Raw genomic sequence first — 20,534 nt, forward strand, 5'->3', positions numbered from 1 at the left:
CTGTATCACCTAGGCTGGAGTTCATGGTGTAATCTCAGGTCACTGCAACCTCTGCCTCCTGGGTTCAAGTGATCCTCCTGCCTCAGCCTCCTGAGTATCTGGGACTACAGGTGTGCACCACCACACCTGGCTAATTTTTGTATTTTTAATAGAGACAGGGTTTCACCATGTTGGCCAGGCTGGTCTTGAACTCCTGACCTCAGGTGACCAGCCCACCTTGGCCTCCCAAAGTGCTGGGATGAGCTACTGCACCCAGCCTTGTGGTTCCATTTGAATTTTACGATTGTATTTTCTATTTCTGTGAAAAATGTCACTGGAATTTTGAGAGGGATTGTATTGAAACTGTAAAACATTTTGTGTAGTATGGACATTGTAAAAATATTAATTCTTCCAATCCATGAACACAGGATATCTTTCCTTTTATTTGTGTCTACTTTAATTTCTTTCATCAATGTCTGTATTTTTCAGTGTACAGACCTTTTACTTCCTTAGTTAAATTTATTCCTAAGTATTGTTTGCTTTTTGATGCAATTACAAATGTGTCTCAATTTATTTTTTAGATAATATATTGTTAGTGTATTGAAATCCAACTGATTTTTGTATGTTGATTTTGTATTCTACAACTTTGCTGTATTTATTAACTTATTTATTTTTGAGACAGGGTCACTCTGTCACCCAGGCTGGAGTGCAGTGGTACAATCATGGCTCACTGCAGCCTTGACTTCCTGGGCTCAAGTGATCCTCCCATTTCTAGCCTCCTGAGAATGAGGGTCTCACTATGTTGCCCAGGCTGGTCTCAAACTTCTAGCCTGAAGCAATCCTCCTGCCTCAGCCCTCCAAAGTACTGGGATTACAGTTATGAGCCACCATGCCTGGCCTACTGAATTTATTTATTAGTTCTAATGGTTTGGGGGAGTCGTTTTTAGAGTTTTCTATATATAAGATCATGTCATATGCAAACAGAGACAATTGAACTTTTTCCTTTCTCATCTGAATATTTTCTTCTCTTGCCTAATTGCTCTGGCTAGGACTTCTAATACTTCCTTGAATAGAAGTACTAAGAGTGCTCATTCTTGTCTTTTTCCTGATTTTGGGGGGAAAGCTTTCAGCTTTTTGAGTATGATGTTAGCTGTGGACTTGTTGTATACAGTCTTTATGTTGAGATACATTTCTTCTATATCTAATTTGTTGAGGGTTTTTATTATAAAAGGATGCTAAGTTTTGTCAAATGCTTTTTCTGTGTCTGTTGAGATGATCGTATAATTTTTATCCTTCATTATATTTATATGGTATGTCACATTTATTGCTTTACATGTTGAACCATCCTTGCATCCCAGGGCTAAATCCCACTTGATCATGGTGTATGATCCTTTTAATGTGCTGTTGAATTCAGTTTGCTGGTATTTTGTTGAGAATGTTTGCATCTGTGATCACTGGGAATATTGGCCTGTAATTTTCTTTTCCTATATTCTTCTTATCTGGCTTTAGTGTGAGGGTAATGCTGGCCTTGTAAAAGGAGTTTGGAAGTGCTGTCTGCCCTTCAATTTTTTTGGAAGAGTTTGAGAAAAATAGATGTTATTTATTCTTTAAATGTCATGTAGAATTTACTCATGAAGCTATCGGAGCATGGCCTTTTCTTCATGAGGAGATTTTTGATTGTTGATGCAATCTCCTTACTCACTAATATTCTATTCTGATTTTCTATCTTCATGATGCAGTCTTGATAGGTTATGTTTCTAGCAATTTATCCATTTCTTCTAGGTTATCCAATTTGTGGGTACACAATTGTTTATAGTAGTCTCTTATGATCTTGTCTTTCTGTGATATCAATTGTAATGTCTTTCATTCATAATTTTATTTCATTTACAACTTTAATCATTTGAGTCTTCTCTGTTTATTTTTTTTTTAATCTAGTCTAGGTTTGTCAATTTTATCTTTCAAAAAACCAACTCTTTGTTTTGTTTATCTCTTCTATTGTTTTTCTAGTCTCAAATTCATTGATTTCTGCTTTAATTTTTATTATTTCCTTCCTTTTGCTGACTTTGGGCTTAGTTTGCTTTTCTTTTCTAGTTCCTTGGGGTTTAAAGTTACATTATTTGAGATCTTCCTTTTTTCTTTAGTATTTAATTATTAGACTTAATGTTCTGCTGAATCTTTTTTAATCTTGGCATTTATTGCCATAAACACTTGTCTTAGTCTGTTTTGTGCTGCTATAACAAATACCTGAGATTGGGTCATTTATAAATACCATAAATTTATTTTCTCACAATTCTGGAAACTGAGAAGTTTAAGGTCAAGGCACTGGCATTTAGTGTCTGGTGAGGGCCTTCTTGCTGCATCCTCACATGGTGGAAGGCAGAAGGGCAAGCTAGCCGAATGGTACATGGAACCTCTTTTATAAGAGTAGTAATCCTATCAAGGAAGGAGGAACCCTCATAACCTAATCAACTCTTAAAGGCCCACCTCTTAACACTGTCACATTGGTAACACCTGAATTTTAGAGAGAACACATCCAGACAATAGCAGCATCCATCTTAGAACTGCTTTTACTGCATCACATAAGTGTTAGCATGTTGTGGTTCCATTTTGTTCGTCTCAAGATACTTTTTGCTCACCTGGCTTTGTATCCTCTATAAACTGATGATCCTGCCTTCTACATCTTCATCTAAGAAATCTATGTAAAATATGGACTATGAGAAGGCCAAGGGGAGAGCCTTGAGACACTTCATTAAAAACTTATGCCAACATTGATATCAATTCGTTAATTTGAATCCTCTGACTATGATTATTAGGTTATTTTATTTTAATTTTTTTTTTTTTTTTTTTTTTTTTTTTTTTTTTTGAGATGGAGTTTCGCTCTTGTTACCTAGGCTGGAATGCAATGGCGTAATCTCATCTCACAGCAACCTCCGCCTCCCGGGTTCAAGCAATTCTCCTGCCTTAGCCTCCTCCAAGTAGCTGGGACTACAGGCATGCGCCAACATGCCTGGCTAATTTTGTATTTTTAGTAGAGACAGGGTTTCTCCATGTTGGTCAGGCTAGTCTCAAACTCCCGACCTCAGGTGATCTGCCCGCTTTGGCCTCCCAAAGTACTGGGATTACAGGCATGAGCCACCGTGCCCGGCGATTATTAGTTTATTAATCCACCCAGTTGCCCTTATCCAGCCCATATATTTCCATCTTCTCCACAAACATATCACGCAAAGTTGTTGAAAATCTTGGAATTGAGGCTATTGTATTCTCATACTTGCCAATTTACAACAGCAATTAAAAAAATAAAAATATACTGGGAAATTTAGCAAGCAATTTAAGGTTCTGATGAGCATTGTTTCTGTTTTTCAGAATTTTCCAAATAGACCCTAAAAAACTGTTGCTGGAATGTTGTACAGGATTGATAGCGGACATGCTTGTATAGTCTTTGCAAAATAAACTATACTCCCCTCTTGACGTTTGGAATAACTTTTGCTCATTTCTGTAGTCTAGACACCTTTGATAATGTCTATCATCTCTCAAAGGTCACAAACAATGGTCCAGTCCTCTCATTTGCAAATTGGTATCTGGGGCTGTCATTCATCTAGATTAGGAAACCTGGGCTCACCGAGAGCACTTAGGACTCCCTGATGTTAGTTCCTCCCCTAACGAGTGTTTGTTCTCCCTGGTTAATCTGAATATCATTCCCTTTGCCAAAAAAGAAATACCCAATGCCCAAGCACCTAAGTTTCCATGGCACCTATAAAATACTAGAAGCTGACAGTATTTCTGATTGAATAGGTGATAGGAAAGGGGTAGGGACCAGACACTGGAGAGGACTGGAGAGAAAGAAAAAAAACTGTTTCTCTTTTCAGATGACATGAATGACTGTGTCCGTAGTAAAGCTTTGCTAAATCCAACATCTGTCATTCAGTTTGTTTTTATTGACTGCTTTTTTTCTTGAGTAACATTTTGTTGCTACTTTGCAGGTTGCACTGATTATTTTTGCTTTATAAAAGAAAACCAAAAAAAACAACTACCCCAAAGCTTAATGGTTTAAAACAACAACCGTTTTATGGGTTCTCACAGATTCTGTGGGTCAGGAAATTTGGAGAGGGCACAATAAGTATTGTTTGTCTCTGTTCCGTGGCTGGGAAGACCAGAAAGTGGTGACTCGATTCTTGGTGGAATTACATGGACATTCCCTTACTAGCATGTCTGATGCCGGGGTTAGGATGATTTGATATCTAGGCCCACTGGCTTTACTACCAACATGTGGCTTGGCTTTCTCACACCATTGGCCTGAGTGGTCTGACTAACCATCTCCCAAAATGCCTCACATCCCAACACTGTTGCACTGGGGATTAAGTTTCTGACACGTGAATTTTGGGGGACACATCCAGACTATAGCACCCACCGAGAGTCAAGGGGAAAGACAGAGACTCTGCCTCTTGATGGGAAGTGTGTCAAAGAATTGGCAACCATTTCACAAAACCGCCATACTGTCCAGAGATTTTTCATTATTTTATCTTGGCTATTATTGATGACACATTGTAGAAACTCTGGATTCTGTTATTTTCCTCTGAACTGTGTTGATTTTTGTTCCAGTAGGCAATTCAATGATCTGTTAACCATCCTGAACTTTAGAAGGCTTGGTTTTATGCCCTGTTAGGTAGATCTGTGGAAAGTCCACGCAGTTCCTGTGACCTTCTAAATGCAATCGCAAAACTCTGTCTCCCCTGCTCATCTTGACAGGAATTGATTGTAAGCTTTGTTGGGTAGATCTCACTCTGGGATGTGACCCTTATTTCTAAGCTATGGCCTTAGGATGTTCATGGTGTTAATAAAGTATTAACAACATCTCTCCTCTCTGGCTGGGCTGGCCCCCAATGTCCTGCAACACTGCTCTGCCTCTACTGTCTCTGTTTCAACCCCATAGCAGTGGTTCTCTGGCAGGCTTTAGGAGGTCTCACTCTGAGCAAGCACCACTTGGCCAAAGACTCTCCCTGCAGACTTCTGCCCCTCCTCTCCACTTGGCAATTCCCTCTTTGGTGACCTGTCCTGCAAATTCCAGCCACTTTAGCTGCCCCAAGCTCTGATCTCTCCCTTCTACACCTAGTGAGAGTCCTGTGCTCTGCTTGGACTTCAGCTCATTGCACCATGGGGAACTGTCCCCAGGCAGACAGTTGTAGGACTCACCATGGGAATTTCCCCTCTCTCAAGGATAGCAGTCTTGCACTGTCTGTTGTCCACTGCCTGACAATAGCTGCATATTTTCTTTATTCCTGGGATGCAAGGTGGTTTAACATACGCATAGTAATAAATATGATTCACCACATAAGCAGAATTAAAAGCAAAAACCATATGATCTTCTCAATCGATGCAGAAAAAGCTTTCAATACAATCCAACATACCTTCATGGCAAAAACTCTCAACAAACTAGTCACTGAAGGAACATACCTCAAAATAGTAAGAGCCATCTATGACAAATCCACAGCCAACATCATACTGAATGGGTAAGAGCTGGAAACACTCCCCTTAAGAATAGGAACAAGACAAGGATGCCCACTCTCATCACTTCTATTGAGCATAGCACTGGTAGTCCTAGCCAGAGCAATCAGGCAACAGAAACAAAGACAAGACATCCAAATAGGAAAAGAAGTCAAGCTGTCTCTCTTCACTGTCGATATGATAATAACTAGAAAACCTTGAAGACTCTGCCACAAGGCTCCTAGAACTGATAAATGATTTCAGTAAGGTTTCAGGATGCATTGGGAGTTATACCTGATGTAAATGACGAGTTGATGGGTGCAGCACACCAACATGGCACAAGTATACATATGTAACAAACCTGCACGTTATGCACATGTACCCTACAACTTAAAGTATAATAATAATAAATAAATTATTTAAAAAAAATAAATAAAAAATAAAAAAATAAAAAAAAAAGTTTCAGGATGCAAAATCAATGTATAAAAATAGTTATTCCATACACCAATAATGTTCAAGCTGACAGCCAAATCAAGAATGCAATCCCATTCGGTCTTGGAAGGGGGTTTGTAACTCCACTTGACTCAGGGAACACAGAGCAGTGGGAACCAAGGCTGTCAGCGATAAAGGACCACAGGTGAACAACTCCGCGCCGCCGCCGTGGTACCACCTCCAGGTGGATCTTCTGCCTTCAGGAAGGAGACAAAAGAACGCAGAACCCTAGTAAGATCAGCTCAGGATTGACCCCTCCATGATCTGCCAGGACTCAGATCCCACCTCTCTCTCAGGGAGAGATCAGCTGCTATTGTTCCCATCCTGCCTCTCTGTCATCTAGTTTATGATTGTTCACTTTCCCTTACTTCATCATTAGTTAGACCCAGATCCCAGCAGAGATTTTAGGGCTTCGAAACCGAGGAAGACAAAGTATCAGCGGGAACACAGTGGGAAAGCCCACAGTGAGGGCAAGAGTCTTCCAGCTGTGGGCAAGGGTATCCCTGAGGCAGGGCCAGAGCACTGACGGTGGGGCTTGGCACGAAGCCATTTGCCAGGATTTCTGTGTCAGGGTGAACCAGAAACCCATGTGTCCAAGGAATCCCACCTTCTAGTTCTTGCTGTCCTCACGGAGTGTCTAGGGTTCACCTTCGGCCTTCCCTTCTGCTCACAATCCCCTCTCCCACTGTCTGTGGGGCCCTGCCTCCAGCCTGCTTTGTTGGAGCTCAGGCAGCCTTCTTAATTATTTCGTCTTAGGAATTAAACCTAGAGACCCCTCAACCTTTGGCAGGTGATATACTTTCCCATGGTCAGATCATCAAGCTGCTGCCCCACCCAACATGTGTCTTGCTCACCCTCTGTGTTTCTGTCCATCAGACCACCCACCACATAGGCACCCCCTGGAGAGTGACCCTGGTTTAAATCAAGCCTGACTTTGCCAAACCACTGTGGATGCATTAATGTGGAAAGGCCCCTGTTAATCTCAGGGCCCACTTGCAAAGCAGAGACAGTCCCCGAGACTCGTTCAGCCTTTGCCTTTCTCCTGTCAGCCAAGGACAGAGAGGGCTCAACTTGACCCAGAGCTAAGCCTCTCAGGTCGTCAATGCCCAGGCAAGAAGTGAAATTCACCTCATCTTATTTCTACGGTGAGATTTGGCAGGGGTCTTGGGGAGACATAGCAATCTGGTTTCTCCCTGTCCTCATACCAGGAAAAGCCCTGCCCCTAATCCAGAGGCCAGTTGGCCCCATCTCATCCTTTGCTTTGCTCACAGTATACCTGATGCCCTCCCTCCTGACCTGTGATTGGGATTGAGCTGAAGATAGTCACTGAGGTGATTCAAGGGATTAGCACTTGGTACAGGTAGGATAGTGGAGATGTGGTTGGGAACACGGATGGTTGAGGTAAAATGGAACAGAAGAGTGCAGGTTCTTGTCCAAGCTCCATACCCAGGAGATGACCATTACTTCGGCTGCCACTCAAGTCCTTACATGTCCTGAGCTTCTACTATATAGCAGCCACAATAGATTCTCAGGTTACAAAAGCAATGTCCCCAAGTGAGTTCATCAATTTACTGACATACACCCAATCATAAAACAATGTGATAATTTTTCTGTAGTCAGAATTTCTGAGCTATGAGTGGGGGTAGTTAATTCTATCCAGGAAGATTGGTGACTTCTTAGAGGAGGTGACAGTTAAACTGGACTTGGATAGCTGTCTGGAATTCGGTCAGGTAGGAAAGAAAATTCCAGGCAGAGAGATGAGCATGAACAAAAAATTTGGCCGTAATGATGCACGGCGATTTAGAGATCAGAAGTTCAGTGTGGATGCCTCTAAACGTTCTCTTGTCTGTGTCTGACAGATTTTGATATTTTGTGTCATCATTTTCATTCATTTCAAAATACTTTCTAGTTTTCCTTGTACTTTTTTATTTGATATATAGTTATTTGGAAGCATATTATTTGATATCCAAACATTTGAGGATTTTTCCATATATCTTCCTGCTATTGATTTCTAGTTTATTTCCATTGCGCTCAGACAAGATGCTTTGCATGATTTCAACCCTTTACATATGCTGAGATTTATTTACTTATTTGTTTGTTTGTTTGTTTATTTAGATGGAATCTCACTCTGTCACCCAGGCTGGAGTGCAATGGTGCAATATCGGCTCACTGCAAACTCTGCCTCCCGAGTTCAAGTGATTCTCCTCTCTCAGCCTCCCTAGTAGCTGGGATTATAGGCCCATGCCCCCACGCCCGGCTAATTTTTGTATTTTTAGTAGAGACAGGGTTTCGCCATATTGGCCAGGCTGGTCTTGAACTCCTGACTTCAAATGATCGGCCTGTCTTGGCCTCCCAAAGTGCTGGGATTACAGGTGTGAGCTATCGTGCCCAGCTAAGATTTATTTTATGTTCCAAAAATGGCCCTTCCTGGTGAATGTCCCTGTGTATCTGAAAAGACACTCCCTGTCAACCCCTTTGCTCTGACATTTAGCTTTGATCAGCTTTTTCTCTCTTTTGTCACATCAGCAGAAACAATGCCAAGAAATGCCAGAGACAACAAAATAGGAATGTGTCATGGGCACACAGAGCTCTTTTTCACTGGGTGCTGCTCCTCCCTGTGACAGAGAAATCCATGCAACACAAGGGGGAGGCTGTCCCCAAAGGGTGGCAGATATACTTTTTTCCCCTTGAATTCCAACACACCCTTCCCCGGGCCTGCTCTGCCTCCCACTTCTGTTCAGCTCAGCTGTGGCACTGACCTCTGCCGGTGCTTGAGCTCTACCTGCTCCTGCCCAGACAGGAAGCCCTTCAGCAGCAGACTCAGTTGCCAGGATGAGGCTGGGAGTCAGGAACCCCTAGGTGTCCATGGAGGTCCCACCTCCTTTAAATCCCTACTGTTCAGATGCAGCTTCTAAAACTGTTCTTCTGCCTCCCTTCCTACTCACCAATCCCCTTCACTACTGTCAATGACACTGAAGTCCCAGCCTGCTTGATTGGGGCAGTTAAGTCCTTCTCAGTCACCTTCCACCAGGGGTTAAGGTGGGACCCCTTTGCCTGCAGCTCTGTGGGTGGGACCCCTTCCCATTTGAGCATATTCACTCCCTGGGTTCCTGCTGCCATCACACCACCCACCACACAAGTCCCTTCTGGACCAGCGGCCCTTAACTGACTCAAGCCTTATCTTGCCAAGCCTGTTGTGACACTGATCTTGGCAAACTCACTTTTCATGTCAGGGCCCCTGCAAAGCAGAAACAGATCTGAGTCATAGTATTTGTTTAAGCAATGACAAAGGTAGAATCATTTTTTACATCAGAAACATTGATCCTCAGTGAGTCATAGATAGAGTAGCCTATTTTTCTCGTTAGAGGGAACCTTAACTTTAAACTCCACAGAGAGAGCCCCCAGGAACTGTGACTTGAACCAAAGAGCTCTACTTAACTTTTCCAAATTGCTATACTTGAAAATGTTGAGGTCTGCCTGGGTCAATTTGGAGGGGATACTATAAGGACAAAGACAGCAATGGAAGAAAGAAATGAATTCTTCGTGTCAGAGCAATGGCGGAGAAACGGGACCAAAGAGCAGAAGATATCTGGCAATGTGCCTGGCATATAATAGTTCTCTCAGCCAGGTGTGATGGCTCATCCCTGTAATCCCAGCACTTTGGGAGGCCAAGGTGGGCGGATCACCTGAGGTTGGGAGTTCAAGACCAACCTGACCGACATGGAGAAACCCCATCTCTACTAAAAATGTAGGATGTAGTTCGGCAATGTAATGTTTAGAGGGTGGTGAAAGGATTTCTTATACCACAACCTTGTGTGTTATCTGGAAGTAAATGCTGCAGCCACAAGCACCACCAGTGAGTCTTCTCATGGCAAATGGGAAAAGGGGATGGAACCTTGCTGAGATAAATCATGCTAAACGCAGACAGCAAACAAACTTTCCATCAAAATGCTGGGGGAACCCCTGGGCCGGATGGCAAAGAGACAACACCCCAGGCAGGCATTCCAGATTTTAGACCTTGCCCCTCCTCAGGAAGAGATGCGTGCTTCGTCCCTCCTCTCACTGCACGTTTGTGCTGCCAGCCCTGCTATGTAGTGTAGGGGCTCAAGACTAAGACAATGCACCATTTCTGTGGAGAGAGATGGATCAGGGAGCGGGGGCTTGGGTGAGACCCATGGCTCACCTCTCTCAAGTCCTTACCAGACTAAGACACCTTCAAGGGCCAGAGACCAGCCTGCCACTCACCTTTTCGCCACCTGATATAGATGATGAGAAAAATTCCCATTAAGACAAACAAGATGAACGCCCCCAGGATGATCCATATATCTGGTAGGCTAGAAGAAGACCCATGGATATCTGAAACATTTACTGGTGACACTAAAAAAGAAAAAAAAACACAAGCCCTGTCACACCTAAAAATGTGCTTTCCACAGCCCCTGCTTTCCCCAGGAGCACATGGTGCCCCACATAATCACTGGCTCACGTGACAGCCACTCTACCAGACCCTGGGCCATGAAGATGAATGGGGTTGTGCCTTGTCCTTATGGAGCTCAGATTTCTACTGAGAGAGGTAGCAAATATTCATCTGATTACCACAAAATTTCACATGATTACTGTGGTTAGAACTGTTTGGAGGATGACACAATGGGTGGTGCTTAATTCTGTGTGGGGAAGGCGGGGAAGGCTTCATGACTAAGAAGTGGCATTAGAACCGGTGGAAGGGTAATTATAATAGAGGAAGAGAAGGCCTGGATGTTTGCAATGACCCAGATAGACTTGGGACCATTCAGCGGTGGGTCATTGGTGACTGGATCATTGGTTAATGGGAAGGGGTTTCTACACTGAGGAAGAAACAGTGGAAAATGGGATGGGAAAGGGAGGATGATGGGAAATCCTTCTGGCCATCACCGACTCTCCAGCCAAGAAGCCCACGGAGAAGTCAATCAAATTTTCTATTGCACACACGCTGACACTCACACAGGGAAGGCTTTTGACCTTTAAAGGGAGCTGCCTCATTCTCCCTCCCGGCTCAGTTACCTGTCGGTTCTGGCATCGCCTCCCACTGCTCTGAGAATTCCCTGAGCCAGTGATCACAGTCTCCCACTGACAGCTTCCTGAAATACTTTTCCAGCCCTCTGTCTTTCTTCCATGTCGCCTTGATCTTACTGGCTTCATGATTAATTACTGTCCAGGTCATGTTCATTGCGTCAAAGAAGAGGCATTTCTCTCCATTGATGGCGAACTGCCAGGATGCACCAGTGCATCGTTCTGCTTCACGCTGACAAAACATCTCGACCTGCAGAGTGGAAGGACCTGCAATCCAGACACAAAGCCATCATCCTCCACTCTTGAGAGGTCCATCGTCTTCCAATAGGTCAAGTGTTTCTCTGAATATTTAGGGGCCTGTATTCTTTCTGCCCGGACTTGCCCTTTCCTGCCCGTTGGGTCCCCTGTGTCTCTATGGTTGGGCCAAGGATCAATACACAAATACACCTAAAGACCCTCCCCACCTGTGCTCTTCCCTCCCCTCTCTTGCTGCCTGCCTCCGTTTCCCCACCCCATTCCACACTTACCACTGGTCTTTATCTGGGGTTTGATGTCAAGAAGGAGCATCCTGAGGTCTCGGCTCACTTCTCCCAGCGTTTGGGTCAATTCTCCCCATGTGCTGGTGGCATTTACCTTCTTCCCCAGGAGACCCAGAGGCTTGACCATGTTGCTGTCACTGTCGTACTGAAGGAAAAGATTTTTATTCATGAAGACCTGTGCTTCACACCAGGGCTGTCCAGGTCTGGACCATGATTTTATAGTGAAGTTGAAGCAAAGAGAGTGAGCACCTGTGAGAGAAAGATGCAGGTGAGGTCCAGGACAGGGGAAGAGGCCCATTAGAACCCGTGCTTCTGTGACCCAAGACTCCCTGGACCAGGCCAGGCTGGCAGAGGGGGTGGTTCCATCCCAGACTCCCTCAACCTTCCAGATCCCTGCTCTCATCTCCCCCTGACTGTCTGGGGTGAGATACTTGATGGTACCGAGGACCCTTGGGGTATACTTAGTGTTAATGGTGTTAACAGGAGGATTCATGTCACAAATACTTTTAGCAACATCTACCAAGTTCTGAGGCACAAAACAGACAAGCCTGTGTGTGACCTCCTGTGACTTAAAATCTAGCTGAACACACAGGACATTCAATAGAAAGGAAAAAGAGGTATTTATCACGGGACACACGCTGAATTCCTCTGGGGTCCCGGATGTTCAGGAAAGAGTCCTGGAGTAGAAGGTGGGGAGTAGCATTATAGAACTGCCACATATGAGACCGTGCCTGGCCTAGGGCCTCAGGCTGGGGTCTCCCACGAACTGGGGGTAACATCCCAGGGATCCTCTCCCTCACATCGTCCTTACGAGCAGGTACCTGCTTGCCTGAAGCCTGCATGAGACCCCAGTCGCCTATCCCCCACCTTTCTCCCTCCTCCTCGTTGTCCTCAGCCAGGTCTTGAGATCTCAGGACACTCACCAACCATGATCTCCAAGGCTGTTAGTAGCAACAGTAGAAGTGAAAGAAGGCTCACAGGGCTACAAGTCAGGGGCATTCTTGGCACATTGTGGAGAGTAACAGGCAGGAAGCTGGGCGTGGACACAAACACCGTCACTGGTATGGTGAAATGTCCAACAGCGTGGGTGTGGGCACTGCCCCAATTCTTTACCCTGGAACAACTGAGGGCAGGCCTGTAGAGACCACATTAAAGAACAATTTTGTGAAGGGAGTGTTTTCCAAGTATTCAGAATATAATTACTTATTGAAAAATAAAAAAAGACATTTAAAAACAAAATTAACTTTGAATAAACACTCTCTCCTCTCCTGTCCCCATGGCCCCTGCAAAAAAAAAAACCCTCTGGTGTGAGCAGGATGGTTGGAGGTTATGTGAGTTCCTTCTTCCTTCCTCCAGTTTCCTCTTCCCTTCTCCTCCCTGCCTCTTTTGCTTTTCCCTTTCTTCCTGGTACCCCCTCCCCATTCCTGTATTTTCTGCCATCTCCTTTCTCCCTTCTCTCACTATCCCTAACCCATTCAAACTCTTTTATCTTAAATGGTTGAGATTTTCTCTCACCAAGCACACCCCAATATTCATTAAACTAGCTGCGAACAGGCAGCAAGTGGTCTACCATGACAGATGGGTTTTTTGTGTGTGTGTGTGTGTGTGTGTGTAATTGTAATAAAACATATTGAGTCACTCAATAAACACTTACGGAGTGTCTACTACATGTATCAGGCACTATTGTAGATGCTAATCAACAAAACTGAAATGGCCAAGCCCTTACAGTGGCTCATGCCTATAATTCCAGCACTTTGGGAGGATGAGGCAGGAGGATCACTTGAGGCCAGGAGTTCAAGACCAACCTGGGCAACATAGTAAGACTCCATCTCTACAAAAAAAAAAAAAAAAATTATACTTTAAGTTTTGGGTTACATGTGCAGAATGTGTAGTTTTGTTATATAGGTATATACGTGCCCTGGTGGTTTGCTGCACCCATCAACCTGTCACCTACATTAGGTATTTCTCTTAATGTTATCCCTCTCCTAGTCCCCCACCCCCTGACAGGCCCCAGTGTGTGATATTCCCCTTCCTGTGTCCACGTGTTCTCATTGGTCAACTCCCACCTATGAGTGAGAACATGCGGTGTTTGGTTTTCTGATTTTGTGATAACTTGCTGAGAATGATGGTTTCCAGCTTCATCCACGTCCCTGCAAAGGACATGAACTCATCCCTTTTTATGGCTGCATAGTATTCCATGGTGTATATGTGTCACATTTTCTTAATCTATCATTGATGGACAAGTTTTGCTATTGTGAATAGTGCCACAATAAACATGTGTGCGTGTGTCTTTATAGCAGCATGATTTAAAATCCTTTGGGTATATACCCAGTAAAGGGATTGCTGTGTCAAATGGTATTTCTAGTTCTAGATCCTTGAGGAATCGCCACACTGTCTTCCACAATGGTTGAACTAATCTACACTCTCACCAACAGTGTAAAAGTGTTTCTATTTTTCTACAATCTCTCCAGCATCTGTTGTTTCCTGACTTTTTAATGATCGCCATTCTAACTGGCACGAGATGGTATCTCATTGTGGTTTTGATTTGCATTTCTCTAATGACCAGTGATGATGAGCATTTTTTCATATGTCCATTGGCTGCATAAATGTCTTCTTTTGAAAAGGGTCTGTTCATATATTTTGCCCATTTTTTTGATGGGGTTGTTTTTTTCTTGTAAATTTGTTTAAGTTCTTTGTAGATTCTGGATATTAGCCCTTTGTCAGATGGATAGATTGCAAAAATCTTCTCCCATTCTGTAGGTTGTCTATTCACTCTGATGATAGTTTCTTCTGCTGTGCAGAAGCTCTTTAGTTTAATTAGATCCCATTTGTCAATTTTGGCTTTTGTTGCCAGTGCTTTTGGTGTTTTAGAAAGGAAGTCTTTGCCCACGCCTATGTCCTGAATAGTATTTTCATGCTGTTTTTTTTTTTAGCTCCGTCAGGTCACTTATGTTCCTCTCTACACTGGTTATTCTAGTTAGCAATTCGACTAACCTTTTTTCAAGGTTCTTATCTTCCTAGCATTGGGTTAGAACATGCTTCTTTAGCTCAGAGTTGTTTGTTATTACTCACCTTCTGAAGCCTACTTCTGTCAGTTCATGAAACTCATTCTCTGTCCAGTTTTGTTCCCTTGTTGGTGAGGAGTTGTGATCATTTGGAGGAGGAGAGGTGTTTTTGTTTTTGGAATTTTCAACCTTTTCATGCTGTTTTTTTTCCCCATCTTTGTGGATTTATCTACCTTTGGCCTTTGGTGTTGGTGACCTTCAGATGGAGTCTTTGAGTGGATGTGCTAATCCTTTCTATTTGTTTCTTTTCCTTCTAACAGGCAGGCGCCTCTGCTGCCAGTCTGCTGGAGTTTGCTGGTGGTCCACTCCCGACCCTGTTTGCCTGGGTATCACCAGCGGAGGCAGCAGAGCAGTAAAGATTGCTGCCTGTTCCTTCCTCTGGAAGCTTCGACCCAGAGAGGCACCTGCCAGATGTCAGCCAGAGCTCTCCTGTATGAGGTGTCTGTCAGCCCCTACTGGGAGGTGTCTCCCAGCCAGTGTATATGGGAGTCAGGGACCCACTTGAGGAGACAGTCTGACCCTTAGCAGACAGAGCTCGAATGCTGTGCTGGGAGGTCTGCTGCTCTCTTCAGGGCCATCAGGCAGGGACGTTTAAGTCTGCTATAAGCCCCTGACTGGGGCTGCTGCCTTGTTTACAGAGATACCCTGACCATAGAGGAGAAATCTGGTAGTCTGGCCACGGCAGCCTTGCTGAGCTGCAGTGGGCTCCACCCAGTTCCAACTTCCCGGCAGTTTTGTTTACACTGTGACCTTAAAACTATTTACTGAGGCCTCAGCAATGGCGGAGGCCCTTCCAGATGGGTCTTATAATAGACTCCAGCAGTCCTACTGTGGCCAAGACCTCAAGGAAAGCCAAGTCTATCATTGGGAAAAGTCTTGGGGCTCTAAGTTTCAAATTCTGAAAATTTGTCTTAGAACAAAATTTTGTGTCATTTTCAAATTTCTCAAGCACAAGGTTTCCTCATAAAACTTAGTATCTGTAGCCCCCCTTTCCACCTCACTTGTACAGCTGTCCCATTTCATCATCGGACCCCGCTAACTTAGCCAGTTCAGGCTGCCACAACAGAATACGTGGCTAAAACACCAAGCATTTATTTCTCACCGTCCTGGAGGCTGGGAAGTCCAAGATCAAGGTGTCGGCAGGTCCGGTGTCTGGCGAGGGCCCTCTCTTCCTCACCAGATGGCTGTCTTCCTGTTGTATCCTCACACAGTGGGGAGCAGAGAGTGACAGCAAGCTCTCCTGTCACTTCTTTATCCCACAGGGCTACATACCCATGACTTATGACTTCCTAAATAGCATCACCTTTGAGAATTAGGATTTCTGCATATGAATTTGGAGGGCAGGCAAACATGCGGCGTGTAACACCACCCATATCCATTCCACATCTGGGTTCTCTCTGTGTGCCAGGCAGTATGCCAGTTAATTCAAGTGCATGTCAGACCCAGAGGGTGACATCCTGTGACTCATGATCACTGGTAAGTGGGTCTGTACCACTGTCCTTTCTTAACTAGATGGAACAGACTTCAAAGAAACTAACCATGGACTCTGGGCAGGGCTCTCTCCATGGGGCTGGGGGGATAAGGGGTTGTCTGCTCAGAGGACAGTGGGTCAAGGGTTTGAAGGGGCCCAGGGATGCACATTTTTTACACATCCCCTACCTGGTTCTCTGGCTGCTAAGGTTAAAGCACCCCAGTTTTGAGGGTGCACTTCCGCCTCTTGGTCTGGAGAAGGGGTCTCAAATCTGTCCTGAGTGGAGCCTGTTCTGTACACACCCAAGCCCTGAGAGTGTGGGGAGAGGGACTCACTGCTACCAACCTACTAGTGCTGCTGCTGTGGGGACACCAGCGGGGGTGGGCCAAGAACAGTGTGTGTGTGTGTTTGTGCCTGCGCGCGCATGGGTGCATGTGTGTGTGTATGTGCATGTGTATGTGTGATATGACCACTGAGTAGCTCCTTAGCAGGGCCAGTATTTTCTACAAGTCTGATGACTCACAGGAAGGAGCACAGCAGGCCTGTACTTGGGTCCTGACATCTGGGATGCTGACCTAACACTGAAGAAAAAGAAAGAGCTGCAGACAGGCTGGGAAAAATATAAGGAAATGGGAAAGGGGCCTTTCCACCTTTGTTGCCCTCTGTGGTCCTGAATCCCAGCTTGGCATGAGCCAACATGGGGATGGGAAGGAATAGCCATATTCCAACTGCAAAATGTCAGCTTCAGGCAGTGGTTTCAAAACTGAAATGATGGTTACATATGAAGTAGATTTTTGTTTGTTTTGTTTTTTGAGACCAGGTCTTGCTCTGTTGCCCAGATGGAGTGCAGTGGCATGAGCATGGCTCATTGCAGCCTTAAACTCCTGGGCTCAATCAGTCCTCCCACTTCAGCCTCCAGAATAGCTGGGACTACAGGCATGAGCCCCCACACCCAGCTAATTTTTAAATTTTTGGTGTAGAGACGGGTCTCATCACATTGCCTTGGCTGATCTTAAACTCTGGGCTCACGCAATCCTCCCTACTCAGCCTCCCAAAGTGTTGGGATTATAGGAGTGAGCCACCACACCCGACTGAAGTGGAATTTTAATTGAAGTAAGAAGCAGATGATAAGGAAAGAAGAACCAATAATTACATGTAGTTCCTGGAAGCCCGTTGCTATAAAGAACTTTCAGCTTGAAGTCCCAAGAGAGACGAAAATTTTAAAATGAATTGGACTGCATTTTTCAATCCCTGAAAATGAGTCACAGCCTTTTTGTGGCAGTGTGCCCTGGGCTTCTAACCATCCTCTCCCTGCCCAGCTGCCTTGAGATCCCGGCCAATGGTTTCAACACCCAGGCTGGGAATGCCAAGGCCCGGCAGAGCGAGGCTGTGGAAGCCTTGGTATAAGTGGAGGGGAGGATCTGAGGGAGAATGGGACAAGAGAAGTTGGAAGGAAGGAGTTAGGGCAGGAAAACAAGAAGAAATCCCTGTCCCCCAAATTGGAGAGAGGGGCGATTGGGACTCCAGACTGGCGGGAGGCACAGATCCCTGAGTGCTTGGCGTGGAGGCAGAGGACCCGCAGAGCCACCCCTGTCCTCCCTGCCTTATCCAGCGTCCCCGCCCCCACACCCCCAGCAGCTTCCCCAACCCCACTTTTACTTCATTGCCCCTGGTTCTCTCACCACCTGAGCCCCTGCTTTCCTCCTTCACTCCCAAACACACACACGTTCCCTCTGCACTGGTGTTTGGAACACCGGCCACCCCCCACCCCCTACCTTGTGCCAGCAGGAGACGTTTGTCCTTCTGCCGTCTCTAGGATGGAGAGGCCTGAGGTGACTGCTTTCTTCCTCAGAGTCTCTGGGCAAACTCTCTGAGGAGCAGAAACCAGTCCAGTCCCCCTGGGCGTGGAGAGGCCGGCCTAGCAGAACACCCGTCCAGCACGCAAACCCGGTGGGGCCACCTGTCAACTGTCACGTGTGAGTGATTCTAGGACAGAGTTCCTTGTCAGGAACTGGATCCAGTTCAGTACTAGATTCGTCATCAGTAAATGGACCAAGATCAGGCTCAAGTCCCAGCCACGAAATTCTAGAAAGGATTTAATGTAATTTTAGCAGTTGTTGGACACCAGCATGTAATGGCACACATATGCTTTCCTTAATAGGCCTAGGTGGGGGACCCCACCTTTTTTCAGGGTTTAGGCCTCTGCAGGTCCTGGTCTAGCTGTGACAGTGGCCCTACCTCGTGTCCGGTGGGTGCTGGCGCCCTCTGTTGCCTGGTTTCTGTGTGAACACGGCACTACCGTCCTGCACTCTGGAGGCCGGGAGCTCCTGCCCCTTGAGCTCCTGTTCCCACTGTGTGTCGCTCAACCTCCCTGTTTTCTTCTTGCAACTCCATTCCCCTCCGCAACTGGAAGACCAGCTCTTCTCCTGAGTCTTCCTTAAAAGATACCCTGCCCAATTCCTTACAAAGCCCCCACCAAAGTGACACCAGCTACTTGTGAATGTAGCCAACTTTACTGAAGGTTTAGAGGTTGTGTGGTAAGGCTGTGAAGAATTAAAAAAAAAAAAATCACCTATTTGCAGGACCTCTTTCTTATCTCTTCTTTGGACTAGAAATAAAATATCTATGATTTGACCACACTGTCATCTAGTACCCGACCCTGGTTCTAGGCCACCGTCCTCCTGGCCAGGGTGATTGCAGTCCTGCCCTCCTTGGTTCTCCATGCCTGTCCCCACCTCCCAAATGGCTACAGAGCAGCCAGAGTGATCCTTCAGAACCTCACCACTCATACCCCTCCTCTGCTCCAAACCCTCCAAAAGTGCCCCTTTTCTCTCAGTAAAACCAAAGTCACTATAGACACCTAGAGAACCCTGTGCAGTCTGGTCAGCTGTCCTCTATGCCCCCTCGCTTGCTCAGTTCCGACCTCCACCCTCGGCCTCCTTGCTGGTCTTCAGAGCCCTGCAGATGTCCCCATGCCTCGGGACTTTGTGTTGCCCTCCCCTCAGCATGGACTGCCTTTCAGGCATCTGCCCAGCTCACTTCCACTCCTGCTTCCATGCCTAGTTCTCCCTGCCCCTCCCATTTGGAATCCTTGTATTCATTTATTTCGTTCTTTCTTTTTTTTTAAATTGTGGTATAATTCATGTAACATAAAATTTTTCATCTTAACATTGTTAAATGTAAAGGCCCCTATTTCATAATGCGAGACCTCTGCCTGCCTGGGCCATCCTGGACCTTCTTCACCTGAACTTGTTCCCCTAAAGCAATGACCACTTTAAACATAACCTTAGTAAGCCAGGCCCGGTGGCTCATGCCTGTAATCCCAGCACTTTGGGAGGCCAGGGCCACTGGATCACCTGAGGTTGAGAGTTTGAGACCATCCTGGCCAACATGGTGAAAACCCATCTCTACTAAAAATACAAACATTAGCCGGATGTGGTGGCCAGCGCCTATAATCCCACCTACTCGGGATACTGAGGCAGGAGAATCACTTGAACCCTGGAGGCGGAGGTTGCAGTGAGCTGAGATCATGCCACTCCTTTGCAGCCTAGGCAACAGAATGAGACTCTATCCCAATAAATAAACAATCAAACAAACCTTATTAGCTTTTAATTGTGGCTGCAACAAATTACTGCAAACTTAGTGCCTTAAAACAACATACATTCATTCTCTTATCATTCTGGAGCTCAGAAGTCTGAACAGTCTCACGGGGCTAACATCACTGTGCTGTCAGGGCTGTGTTCCTTCGGGACGCTCTTGGTGAGAACCTGTCTCCTGCTCACCTTTTCCAGCTGCTCCAACTGCCCACATCCATGGCTCAGGGCCCCATTTCCTCATCTTCAAAGGCAGCTCCACCAGGCTGAGTCCTGGTTCACATGAGAACTCTACCCCTCACTGGCTGGTTCTCCCAGGGCAGCTGATCGGCCACCTCAGCTCCATCTGCAGCTTTCACCGCCCTTTCCGTGTACCCAACACAGAGGTTCCAGGGACTGGATCTGCCATCCTGGGGGTTGGAGAGGGAATTATTCTGCCCAACACACATACCATATAATTTACATGTCTATCCATTTAAAATTTCTGTCTCTTACTAGAATGCCATTTCTATGAAGATACAAACCTCATACAACGCATAGAAAACAGACACCTTGGGGTGAAGGGGCTCAGATGGGCCCCCTGGCTCAGAAAACAAGGAGAGGTGTCAGGGCAGCTTCCTTGGGTCTCCAGCCTTCACAGTTGGGGCCCCCCTGGCAGGTTCCAGCCACTGAGGCAGCAAAAGAGATGTGGTGGGCAGCGTCAGGTGTTGGCGAGATTCCTGACACAGTTCAGTAGGAAAGAAACTTCCTAAACCGAGCTCACCTCAAGGAAGCTGGAGATGTATGCCACCTTACCCAATGAAATACAAATTTAGTTGGGCAAAACTCCAATCAGGGCTCAGAGCACTTTCCTTTTGCAGGTTTTGTG

The 20,534-nt window shown here is 45.6% G+C and overlaps 1 protein-coding gene across 1 annotated transcript; it reads right to left on the bottom strand.

Annotated features, from left to right (window-relative positions):
• Window positions 1–3,805: 3,805 nt before the first annotated feature.
• RAET1E (retinoic acid early transcript 1E) lies at window positions 3,806–20,115 on the bottom strand. Its single transcript, XM_073022684.1, has 7 exons — window positions 19,969–20,115; window positions 17,849–17,991; window positions 12,461–12,672; window positions 11,526–11,786; window positions 10,990–11,265; window positions 10,198–10,329; window positions 3,806–6,149 (listed from the first exon to the last, which is right to left on the bottom strand). Exons 1-7 carry the CDS (start codon window positions 20,113–20,115, stop codon window positions 5,992–5,994), a joined length of 1,329 nt encoding a protein of 442 aa, XP_072878785.1. The 3' UTR covers window positions 3,806–5,991.
• Window positions 20,116–20,534: the final 419 nt, after the last annotated feature.

The sequence above is a fragment of the Chlorocebus sabaeus genome, chromosome 13 (genome assembly GCF_047675955.1).
Source record: "Chlorocebus sabaeus isolate Y175 chromosome 13, mChlSab1.0.hap1, whole genome shotgun sequence".
Taxonomy (NCBI): Eukaryota; Metazoa; Chordata; class Mammalia; order Primates; family Cercopithecidae; genus Chlorocebus; species Chlorocebus sabaeus.